Source organism: Choloepus didactylus, chromosome 3 (assembly GCF_015220235.1).
Source record: "Choloepus didactylus isolate mChoDid1 chromosome 3, mChoDid1.pri, whole genome shotgun sequence".
NCBI classification, from domain to species: domain Eukaryota; kingdom Metazoa; phylum Chordata; class Mammalia; order Pilosa; family Megalonychidae; genus Choloepus; species Choloepus didactylus.
Window position 1 is genome coordinate 166,949,657 of NC_051309.1, and position 12,276 is coordinate 166,961,932.

The 12,276-nt window shown below is 48.4% G+C and overlaps 1 protein-coding gene across 3 annotated transcripts in view; it reads left to right on the plus strand.

Moving 5' to 3' along the window:
• The window catches only part of TMEM131L (transmembrane 131 like), a 161,306-nt gene that overhangs the window by 64,870 nt on the left and 84,160 nt on the right, over nt 1-12,276 (plus strand). Inside the window, exon 1 of one of the 3 annotated variants that reach the window (XM_037830857.1) lies at nt 1,910-2,054. The exons of the other annotated variants lie outside the window; for them this stretch is intronic. Coding sequence (XP_037686785.1) covers nt 1,966-2,054 — 89 coding nt within the window. The 5' untranslated portion in view covers nt 1,910-1,965. Of the gene's footprint in view, nt 1-1,909; nt 2,055-12,276 lie in introns of those variants that run through there. 3 annotated transcript variants of the gene reach the window in all.

Genomic DNA, 12,276 nt, shown 5'->3' on the forward strand with positions numbered 1-12,276 from the left:
GTTTACAGTCTCAAAGCTTCTCTTTTGTGTGTGTGTTAAAATGGGGATAATAGTATCCACACAGGGTTCTTAGGATTAAATGTGAAAATAAAGTGCTTGGCACAGCATCTGATACACTGTTAGTACTTAGTAAATTTACTTGTTGTTGTTACTTTTATCAACTACTTGACTGAAAGGAAGAAGAGAGTTTGAAGCAGCTAGAGAGTCATAGGGTCTTTTCAAGCAGGAGGTTCATGAACCTCTTCACATCTCTAAGTGGAGGAGAAAGATGGAGAAGGGAGGGAGATGTTGAAGATCCTGGAGAGGGCAGGATGGAGCCTGGAGGTTCTTGAAGAATCCGCCCAGGATCCTCCAGAGAAGAAGGGCTGGGGGTTCGTCTGTGAGAAAAGAAGCACCGTTTCCATGGGTGATATGAATGCAGAGAAAGTCCTCAGCAACCCGAGGGGCAGATGAGTGTGAAGGACTTTTGTTGTAGCCTTAGGAACACCCCGGTGTCAACATACTGGGTTGGCTTAACTACAGATAGCGCCCCTGTTCTAGTTTGCTAATGCTGCTGGAATGCAAAACACCAGAAATGGATTGGCTTTTATAAAAGGGGGTTTATTTGGTTACACAGTTACAGTCTTAAGGCCATAAAGTGTCCAAGGTAACACATCAACAATCGGGTATCTTCACTGGAGGATGGCCAGTGGCATCCGGAAAACCTCTGTTAGCTGGTAAAGCATGTGGTTGGCATCTGCTCCAACTTCTGGTTTCAAAATGGCGTTCTTCCAGGACGTTCCTCTCTAGGCCACAACTCCTCTTCAAAATGTCACCCTCAGTTGCTCTTGGGGCGTTTGTCCTTTTAGCTTCTCAGGAGCAAGAGTCTGCTTTCAATGGCCATTTTCAAACTGTCTCTCATTTGGAGCTCCTCTCTCAGCTCCTGTGTGTTCTTCAAAGTGTCCCTCTTGGCTGTAGCAGGCTCACTCCTTCTGGCTGAGCTTATATAGTGCTCCAGTAAACTAATCAAGGCCCACGCTGAATGGGCAGGGCCACACTCCATGGAAACTATCCAATGAAAGATCTCACCCACAGTTGAGTGATCACATTTCCATGGAAACATACAATCAAAAGTCTCTAACCCAGTCAACACCAATACATTTCCTGCCCACACAAGACTGCATCAAAGATAATGGTGTTTTGGGGAACATAATACATCTAAACCAGCACAGCCCCTAATAGACCATTCTTGATATTGCTCCAAGAACTTCTTCCTTTGTTCCCCCTTTCAGTTTGTTGGGCTAATGCTTTGACCTTGAAACTGGAAGTTTTCTACAGTGGAAGAAACTATAGGGAAATCATGTTCTACTGAATGACTTTTTCCACCCCCTCTCTAGGATTTCAATGGGGAAAAATACTGGTTTTTGCCTCCATTAAGTGGTTCTTGGCAAGTAGTTAATTTACCAGAAAGAAGGGCACCTCTAACTTAAGTAGAAATGCCTATGTATATCATATTTTCCTGACAATTAACTTCCTGAGAGAAGCTTTTAAAATTAAAAATAAAAATAGAAGCCAACTTGTTTTACTAAGATTATGATTTGGAATTTTTTAACTCATGTAGTTACATAAGTAATTTTATAAATCATGTAGTTCAAGCCATTTGTTTTTCAGATGAAGGCCCTAAAGCTCAGGGCCTTGCTGCACATCCCAGGAGTATTTATGGCACCATCATTGCCAAAACTGTGGATTGGAGCCTGGGGAGGGCCACGCCATGGAGGGGCCAGTCGAACTGCTGGGCAAGCATCAGTAAGGGTTGCCCCAGGCTGGGTCTTTTTATATCTGTGCAGGGATTGAGTTGAATTCTGATTGCCTAGTGGAAAAGTACTAAATTCCTCTACAAAGTATTAAAAAGTACTAAATTCCTCCCTAGGGATAGCAGCTGAGTCCTAGAAATAATCCAGTTTCCTGCTCAGGGGAAGATGGTGAATGCCTGAGGATTCCACTGGACACAACTTTTTGGAAGAAAGAATACTAAGGGGATTATACACGAATCCCTCCCTCCATGGAGTGTACAGGTCTCTTACAGCATTTCCATCATTGAGATTTAATAGGCACTTGCATTCTTGTGACCATAATGCTTACAGCTCAGGAAGTTTGTCTCATTAGCATAACATTTCTTTCCTGGAACACTTCAGTCTAGATAGCTTATTTGGTGTGGTCTGCTTTGCCACTTTTCTGAGGCAGAGGGGGTTTGTGAGATGGGAAGGAAACTTCCTCTTGTCCATGCAGCCTTTTTTCTAGTCCAGTGGCTAAAACTATTGTCATAGCCTTAAAGATTTTTTTGGAAAAATATTGTGCTCTTTCCACAATTGGGAGAATTTGCATATAAAAGACAACTAGCTGTAGCTGTTAGGGTGTCAAGAGACAGATTCTTGCATGCAAACCAGAACATTTAGGAATATGGAAAACCAGGCAGTTCTACCCTCCCTGTAGGCAGTTGCTGTTGTGTCTCAAATCCCTGTTACAAGATGAAGTTATTTTTCACTTGTTCAGAAAGGCCTCATGTCTCTGCAGACTCTCCTGAAACACTGTTCTCCAGAAATTAGTTCAAACACTTGAAGTAAGGTCCATCGCAGACCCATAGTACGTAAGACTGTCTAATGGATTGTCATGGTGAGTGTCTGGTGACCTTTCCTTTATTCCACTGTTCTTACAGTCCAGTAAAGAGCTGCAGTGCTGACTCAGGACTACCCTCTTTTCTGCTTTCTCTTTGTTTCCTCACTGTTTCCACTCAGCTTTATGCGCCCCTCCAATGCTCAGAGATAACAGGCTAACCTTCTAGTGTGCTCAGACTGTGTTCTTCAGATGTGGCCTGCACTTTTCTAAGCCTCTGCATCTTTTCTCATGCTTTTAGCTTTGCTGAAAGTAGCCTCCATTCAGTTTCTATGAATTCTAGCCATTCTTTGAGGCCATCTCAAATATTTCCCTCTTTGAAGCCTTTCCTGACTTCCTCAGGTGGAGTTCCCCTCTTCTTTCTTTAAACTGTCTTGATCTTTGAGTTTTGCTTGTTGGCGTATGAGCCTCGTCACATTCCCTAGAATGTAACTTTGAGGGGAGAGTCTTTCTTGAGCTGGCTACTTGCCCCAGTGCGGCTGAGCCTCATTAAATTGCCAAGACCTCCGAGGCTGGATTGTGAGTCACTGGGCCGTGTTGCTTTATCTGGAGAGATGGAACATTGGGTTTGAAATGATATATTTTAGTCAGATAACATTTCCCAACAGCCAGAATAACTGGTAATGGCTAATACATTTCCCTATCTAAGTTACTGGACTGATTTTTTAAAGGGTGTGTCCAGTGTCAACAGATTTAATTTTCCTAGGAAGAAGGAGTCTGGGCATCCAAACATTTTTCTAAGCACCTCAGAATGATTCAGTCCAGCTCCCTCATTTGCTAAAGAGGAAACTGAAGTCCTGTGTCACATGGAAAGCTGATATCATAGCTGGGACCTGAACCAAGGTCTTCCCTTTTGCAGTGAAATTCTTTTCTCTTGATAGCTGCTTTTTCAAATTGTGCTTCTTGGTTTTATATAGACAGGCAAAAAATGTGACCAAAGTTAAGGGAAAAAAACAAACAGAGAGATTAAAACAAAAAAAAGTCAGGTGATCTTATTCAAAGATAAATAATCTTTCAAAATAACACACGTGGAATTTCTTGCTGAGGGAAGACTCAGCTCCTTGTAGAAGCTAGATAACTTCAGAGTGAGAGCTAAGAACAGGGCCTTTTTCAACAAGAGCTCCCCTTACCTCATTTTACTTTACTTTTATTTCTTAAATCCCTATGCTTATCTCCTGTTACAGGAGCAAAATGGCCTCTCTTTTATTTTTCTGTTTTAATAAAGATGGAATTTTAATACAGATGAAGAAAGGGAGAAAATTAGAATTATGTAGCATGTGTTTATCATTTATTTTTATAAGATAACATTTGTTTATTTGATGCCAGATGTGGGGACTTCTAAGTATTAGAGAGGTGAGGTGGACTTTGACATATCTGTACTGAGGGTAGAGATGTGACAAGGTAAATGCTGACTTTTGAGAGATTGGTTGGAGGAAGAGGGAGATTTTTTCTTTTGTTGTTGTGGCTTAAGGTATTTCTTTGAAACCATTGGTTCAGAAATGAAAACTTTGGCATCTTCAAACAATGTAATTTCTTAGCTAGTACTGATATTTGAGGATAATTGTTGCTGTCCACAGTTGACTAAATTTTGGTGGTTTGCTGCCTCCCCCCCACCCCCTTGGACTTAAACAAATATTTGAGGGTATGCGTGTGAGTCCTCGTCAGGTCAATACCTGTGTCTAAAATTATTTTATCTATAAGAACTAACTTTTAAATTTATGTAGTGATGTTTAAAACCTCCTTGTAACAATGTATTTTCCAAATTGTAAATCAAGAGGGGTCAAAACCAACCAGTGAGAAAAATGAATCTGTTTTATGACTTTTAGGAGAAAATATTGACATGGTTTCATTTTTCCATTGTGGGGTTAACAGTTTTATTTGAAATTCCGGCCATTTCTATTTTTTTAGTTTAGCTTGGGTCTTAAATGTCTGGGTTTTGTTGGGTGTCTAAAACTTCCTGGTTGGGGGATTTAAAAACCTCTGATATGATATGAGATGGTCCAGGTTTATATTTCATTCATCCTGTTCAGAGATAACTCCTGCCTTGCTTGGGACTCTTAAATCCAAAGGTTAACGGACTCTCAGCTCAATTGGCTTCTACATCTGTACTCAGGGCTTTTAGATGAGTATCATCCTTAGTGGTAACATGAGCTAATATTTACTGCACTTAACTGCGTGCCAGGCATGAAACAAGGGCATTATTTCATTTTATCCTCACGACAGCTACAAGAGAGATACTGTTGTCATTTCCATTTTGCAGATAATAAGGCTGGGACTTAAGCGAAGTTAAGTGGCTTGCCCTCACATGTCCGGCGCTCTCTCCGCCCCGCCTCGAGTCCTCGGTCGGCCGGCGATGGGGACCAGAGAGATAAGGGGAGAGAGGGTGCGGACAATGTCTTACCCGACGCACTCGTGATCACTCTGGACTCGCAGCAGTGAAGCATGTAGGCTTTTAATGGAACTAGGCAATCATCCTCTTTACAGGTTCCGCCCGGGGCAAGACGCCTCGGGGGAGAACAACCTCGATGCGGCCGTCAGGCGCGGCTCCTTGTGGGCTGTCTCCCCGAGCTCTGCCCGGGAACTTTCTTATAAACCTTACGTATATCCAATGGGCAAACGCCACGCACACAAGCATGATTGGTGAATACAGAGGGTTGTCACATACATCACAAAGCGGAAGCAGGATGTGGGCGCCATCTTTGCACCACTCGATGGGCGGGGGGAACTCAAGGGCAGGCTGCAGCTTGTCTACTAGGCCTAATCCGGAATGTGGCTGCTCACATCTCCCCCTTTTTGTTTTTATTTTGATGCCCCAGTGTCTCCAGTGATGAATGTGCTCCCGTGGACCTAGATGGCCCACAACGTATGTTTTGGTGCTTTGGGGAGTCTGGACTAGGTCCCGGCCATACTGCGGCGGGGCCTCTGGCACCGACCAGAATGCTCACTTCATATAGAGACCGGAGAGCCCATGAGCTGGAAACCATGTGGCTCTCCTTGCAGTACTCAGTCTCGCAACTGGGGGACAAGAGGGTTAGGAGAACGGTAGCCAGTGTCGAGGGCGTCACTAGGTGTCTCTGTGCAATGGCAGGGGTCCCGTCTGGCCACAACTAGGACTCTGCCCAAGAGATCTACCTGAGACAAAAATAGGACCACTGGTGCCGATTATTTATATCCGGGATTTTGCCAAATACTTAGCTGCGAACCTTGCCCCCAAATGCCCCGCTTCGAGTGGTTGGGATGGGTGCTGGGCAGAGGGACTATAGTCATCAGGAGGGTTACAGGCAGAGGACATGGCCATCATGGCGGTAACACGTAATTGCTGTTGTCTTTGAAACAAACGCTCCAGCAAACTCTTAACAATGATCAAACCTACTAATAACCCCACAGCAAGAAGAACCCAGTTGGTCAGATTAGGCCAAGAGAACCAGGAGGGAAAAAAGGTCAATATTCCTGGCCCTCTTCCCGGTCTGCTGGGGAGTGGTCGACACCGTCGACATCATTTGACCGCTCATCACGCGAGTTGAGGACTGGATCCAACAGGTCACGTTGGGGGTTTAACGACCCGTCAGGCTGCAGTTCTTTGGTGTTCTCAGGCGACTGCACGGTTCTCACCAATCTCTCCGGTACCCACACTGGTTGGTGTCCTGGTTCCTGGGGAAAGACACAAACAGAGCCTCTGGCCCAGCTGAGCACTGGGTCAGGACCTTTCCATTGCCCCGACAGAACATCCCTCCAACGGACCAGGCCTCTATGCGGAGGACCTGGGGTGGTATGTTGTAGGGCAGGCGTCATGGTTGAGGCGTTTTCATTTAAATAATTGTATGTAAATAGGGCGGCAGACAATTGGGCCCTGGGGGACAGACCATGACCTATTCCCCCCTTTTGCTTTTGTAATAATTCTTTAATGGTTCTATGCGCTCTCTCGATGATACCCTGCCCCTGAGGGTTGTATGGGATGCCATGTTTTAGGTGAACTTCCATAACATCACAAAATTTTTGAAAAGCTTTGCTAACGTAAGCCGGGCCGTTGTCTGTCTTCAAAATTTTTGGCTTACCCCATGTTGCCCAAGCTGCAAGGCAATGCGCAATAACCTGATGGACCTTTTCCCCTGTCTCGGCAGAGGCAAACATCACCTGAGAACAGGTATCAATTGACACATGCAAGTACTTGACCCTACCAAACTCGGCAAAATGAGTAACATCCATCTGCCAAATGTCTCCCGGGATGAGACCCCTAGGGTTTACTCCTATTGAGGGGATAGCTTTTCGAGTGACACAATTTCCACAGGCTCGGACTATGTCTCTAGCTATTGCTCGTGGTATCTTAAACCGCCTAGCCAGGGTACCCGCGTTGATGTGGAACCTGTGATGGAATTCTCGGGCTAGTTGGCAAGGCGTCAGTGCAGGAAAGACATGTGGCTGCCGAGTAGCCATATCTACTAAATGGTTACCGCGTGCCATGGGGCCAGGTAAGCCCGTATGAGCCCTAATATGAACTATGTGAAAGGGATGCCGTCTCGCGAGAATCACCGTTTGAAGCTCGTGAAAGAGGGTGCTCACTGTGGAGGAACCCTTTATAATGCCCACAGCTTCCAAAATTCGCAGAGAGTTAACAACGTAGATGGAATCAGAGATAATATTCAGAGGGTCTGGAAACTCTTTCAAGACCGTGGTGACGACCTGCAGTTCGACCCACTGAGGTTTGAGTGGCTGAAAAAGAACAGTTTTGGGAGCATCTCCTTCCACACAATATGCTCCTACACCGGAGCTGGAACCATCAGTGTACACAGTGAGGGCGCCCTTAATCGGTCTAGGCGACGTGACCCTGGGAAAAATCACCGGGTGTCGGGTGACAAACTGTAGAAGGGGGTCTTTGGGGTACTGATTATTGATACATCCCGAAAAGGTGCATCGGAGAATGGCCCATTGATCTATACACCCAGTAAGCACCTCAAGTTGCTGAGAAGAGTAAGGCACCCTGAGGTTTTTGGGCTGCAGACCAAAATGTTGTACTGCCTGTTTAATGGCCTGTAGGGCCAGTTCAGCGACTGCAGTGGGATAATGTTCTAAAATCCTTTTAGGGGAAACTCCGGGGTGAATCCAGAGTAATGGTCCCCGTTGCCATAGCACTGCGGTGGGCTGTGATTCTGTCGGTAGAAGACAGGCATCAAAGGGCTCACTGGGGTTCACTCTTTTCAATGCAGCACTACTGAGCGCTTGCTCTACTCGGTACAAGGACTGCTTCGCCGCAGGGGTGAGGTGTCTAGGCGAGGTTAGATCCGGGTCCCCTTTCAGCAAGTCGAATAAGGGCATTAAATCTGCATTGGGTAATTTCAAATACGGGCGGATCCAGGTTATGTCCCCCATAAGCTTCTGCATATCATTTAGGGTATGAATCCTATCTACTCTGAGTGTAACCTTCTGGGGTGAAATGTGGGTAGGGGTGAGTCTTGCTCCTAAAAAGGTGACAAGCTCGGTCATTTGTATTTTTTCCGGGGCCACTACTAAGTTGGCCTCTCGGAGTGTTAGAATTAAATGTGCTAATGCGGTCTTGAGGAGGTCTACCTTTCCATGGGTCAACAGGATGTCATCCATGTAATGGAGGATCCTCACATGGGGAAAAAGCTGACGGGTACTGACTAGTTTTTCGGCCACGTACAGCTGACACATAGTAGGGCTATTAGCCATACCTTGAGGCAGAACCGTCCATTCAAAACGACGGCAGGGCTCCCCCTGATTTAGGGAGGGCACTGTGAAAGCAAATTTTGAGGTATCCTCGGGGTGAAGTGGGATAGAAAAGAAGCAATCTCTAATGTCTATGACTACAATAGGCCACCGCTCTGGCAGAGTTGAGAGGAGGGGCAACCCCATCTGGACAGGTCCTAGAGGCTCCATGCAACTATTGATGGCCCTCAGATCATGTAATAGCCTCCACGCACCTGATTTTTTCTTAATGACAAAGATAGGGGTGTTCCAGGGAGACGTGGAAGGAACGATGTGCCCCTTCTCCAACTGATCTGACACCACAGCGTGCAACGCTGAAAGTTTTTCCTGAGGTAAGGGCCACTGAGGTACCCAGACTGGGACCTTAACTTTCCATGTTAACTTTATGGGTGTAGGCGGGTATGCACCCTCAGTGGCCCCTAGGAAAAACCCAAGCCTCGTCTACCGGGGTTAGGGTCAGTCTGAACGGGCTTCACGCGCCCTTGCAAGGAGGCTCCCAGCCCCCTGCCCGGGACATATCCCATTCTATTCAGCAACTGTTTAGAAGTTGGAGAGTAACCAGTGGTTAAAGTCACGTCCATTTGAGCTAGAATATCTCTTCCCCATAACGAAACAGGCAGGGCCAGCACATAAGGCTGAAAACTGCCTTGATGCCCTTCCTCATCCTCCCAATGGAGAGTAATGGCGCTCACCATGGGCGCTGAGATTTGGCCGATCCCTCTGATGGTGTCTTCCGCTTGGTTCGTTGGCCAAGCGGGGGGCCAATCTTGCTGTCTTATAATCGACCTATCGGCTCCAGTATCTAACAGACCTAGGAAGGCTCGGCCTTGTACTTTAAGAGTCAGCATGGGTCGAGACTCTAGGGACATCTGAAGACCCTCAAAAACTTCTCCGGAGGACCCAAATCTTTTATTCCCCCTCTGTCCTGGCTTGCTTGGAAAGACTGAATGCAGGCTGGGCAAGAGCAGAAGCTGTGCCAACCTATCGCCCTCTGCAATGACCAGAGTGCCCTGCAGAGACTGCACCATAACCTGGACATTACCCGTGAAATCTGAGTCTACAACACCTGGCACAATTGTTAATCCTCTTAACGCTATGGATGCTCTCCCTAATATAAGCCCCACGGTTCCTACTGGAAGGGGCCCCCTGAAAGAGGTCCCCACCAATTGGACTCCCATAGCTGGGGTTAGTACGAGCCCGGAGGTGGCACGGAGGTCCAATCCTGCTGATCCGGGAGATGCGCGGGTCTGGATGGGGGCCGCATCGTCCGTTGGTGTGTTTGGGGGCCCACCGCAAGGGTGGACCCCCCCTGCCCGTTTTTTGAATCTTGCTCAGGACGACCAGAAAGGCGTACTCCTTGCGCATTGAAGACTGACTTACAGTCCTCGGCGCGGTGAGGCCCCTTGTGGCAGCGGCCACACAGCCTAGTGACTGCACGTGGCCCGCGGAGGTGCTGAACGGCAGGCGGTTGATCTTTATTGGGGCAGTCTCTCTTAAAATGACCGGGCTGGCCACAGCCATAGCATCTTTTTGGCTTTACCTCTAAAGCTCTGGGGTCCTTTGTGTTTACTTGTAAGGAGCTGGCTAACATAGCAGCCAGCCCCGCATTAGTTAACGGGCTGCCAGCGTCCCTGCAAAGCCGAACCCACTCTGTCAAGCTCTTTCCCTTATTCTGTGCCAGGATAACCTTGCACTCCTTATTGCATTGCTCAAAAATCATCTGCTTAACCACAGTTTCTGCAACCATTGGATCTGAGAAAATCCTCTCAGCCGCAGTCTGCATTTTCGCTACAAAATCTACAAAAGGTTCTGTGGGACCCTGGTGTATGCCGCTAAGCGAAGCCTGCGCCTCTCCTTCCCCTGTCAATTTTTTCCAAGCCCCTATGAAACAGCGAAAAATTTGGGCATAAACCTCCTGGGGGTATCCTGTCTGATTCTGGGCGTGAGCACCTTTCCCTAAAAGCATATCCGCATTCCACCCGCCGTGCCTTGCCACAGCGTTTCTTGCGGCTTGTTCCTCAGCTAACTCCTCAAACCACGCCTTCCAATCGATAAACCTGCCAGGAGGCAAGCAAGAGCGAGCCAGCTGAAGGATATCTGCAGGTGTATGATTTAGGGCGGAGAGGTTTTCAACCATATTCAGGGTGTAAGGGGCGTTAGGGCCGTACTGATGTACGGCTTGCCTCAGCTCCTTCAAGAGCTTGTAATCATAGGATTCATGCAGATTACGACCTTGGTGATTGATGATGACTGGGAACATTTCGGAGACCGGTTCGGGCTCGAGCGGTTGATAGCCGCCCAAAATGCCTCCTATTGTCATTTGAGGGTGAAGGGCCCGGAGGGTCCACGTAGTCGGGCGGGGGTTCTGGGTGTTGCGAGGGGGGGTCATGGTCTCTACTCGTCATGGCCACTAGAGGGAGTCCTGTACAAGGGCCCCTTGCGGAGTCGGTTAAACCGTCCACCGGATGCAGGTGCTTCCTTAGGGGCGCAACGGTCGTTGCCGGTGGGGCAGAGGGCCGCGTGGGTGAGATAGGGGGTGCCTCTAGATCAATCAGCGGAGGCGCTTCCGGTCCCTCGTCTGCCTCGCTTTCAGAATCTGAGTCAGAACTATCAGAACTAGTACTCGACTCTGGCGGCTTGCCCTTATGGGTGCCCTCCGCGGATGAAACGGACTGAGTTTCTTGGAGCGCATGTCGCACCTGCAACAAGGCAGCAGGCGTGGTCAGGCCCATGGCCGATTCCAGCTCAAGTACAGCACGAACAGTCTCCCATATAAGGACCAGGACTGGGTCCAGACAAATGCCCGTTTGGCGCGCTCGGTCTATATCACGGCCAAGTTTCATCCAAGAGGGCAGGTTGAGGCTGCCAGAGCAGGGAAACCAGGGGGCAAAAGTGGCCACATCATCAAGGAATCGTTGGAGAGAACTTTTCTTAACTGAGATACCCCGCTGCTTCAAAAGGGTCTTTAAGGGGGTTAATAGGGGTGAGCTTTCAGACTGCCCCATGCTTGCAGTCGGCACTATCTCTTAATCACTCGGAGAGCTCTTCCGAGTCCCCGGGGCTACCTGAACGCCCACGGGCCCTAGTCCTCGCACGAAAAAAAAGGGGTGCTTACCTTCTCGCGGTGATCAGTCGCGGAAGTCAAGCCACGGATCCCGGGAGCACGTCTCCGTCGGGTCGAGGGGAACGCGAATGAGGGTCCCCGTACGGGCCACCACTTGTCCGGCGCTCTCTCCGCCCCGCCTCGAGTCCTCGGTCGGCCGGCGATGGGGACCAGAGAGATAAGGGGAGAGAGGGTGCGGACAATGTCTTACCCGACGCACTCGTGATCACTCTGGACTCGCAGCAGTGAAGCATGTAGGCTTTTAATGGAACTAGGCAATCATCCTCTTTACAGGTTCCGCCCGGGGCAAGACGCCTCGGGGGAGAACAACCTCGATGCGGCCGTCAGGCGCGGCTCCTTGTGGGCTGTCTCCCCGAGCTCTGCCCGGGAACTTTCTTATAAACCTTACGTATATCCAATGGGCAAACGCCACGCATACAAGCATGATTGGTGAATACAGAGGGTTGTCACATACATCACAAAGCGGAAGCAGGATGTGGGCGCCATCTTTGCACCACTCGATGGGCGGGGGGAACTCAAGGGCAGGCTGCAGCTTGTCTACTAGGCCTAATCCGGAATGTGGCTGCTCACACTCACAGGACTGGAAAGTGATGGCGTTGAGCTTAGAATCCAGGTTGTGTGGACCTGAAGACCAGGCCATCACCCAGAAGGCAGACTGCATTGGTTACTGGGATAGGTCAGGCAATGCCTGCCTGAACTCGATACAGGCTTCACGTTTCCAACTTCGACAGATCTGGATTGGAATTTTGGCTCCGCCGCTGCATAGCTATGTGATC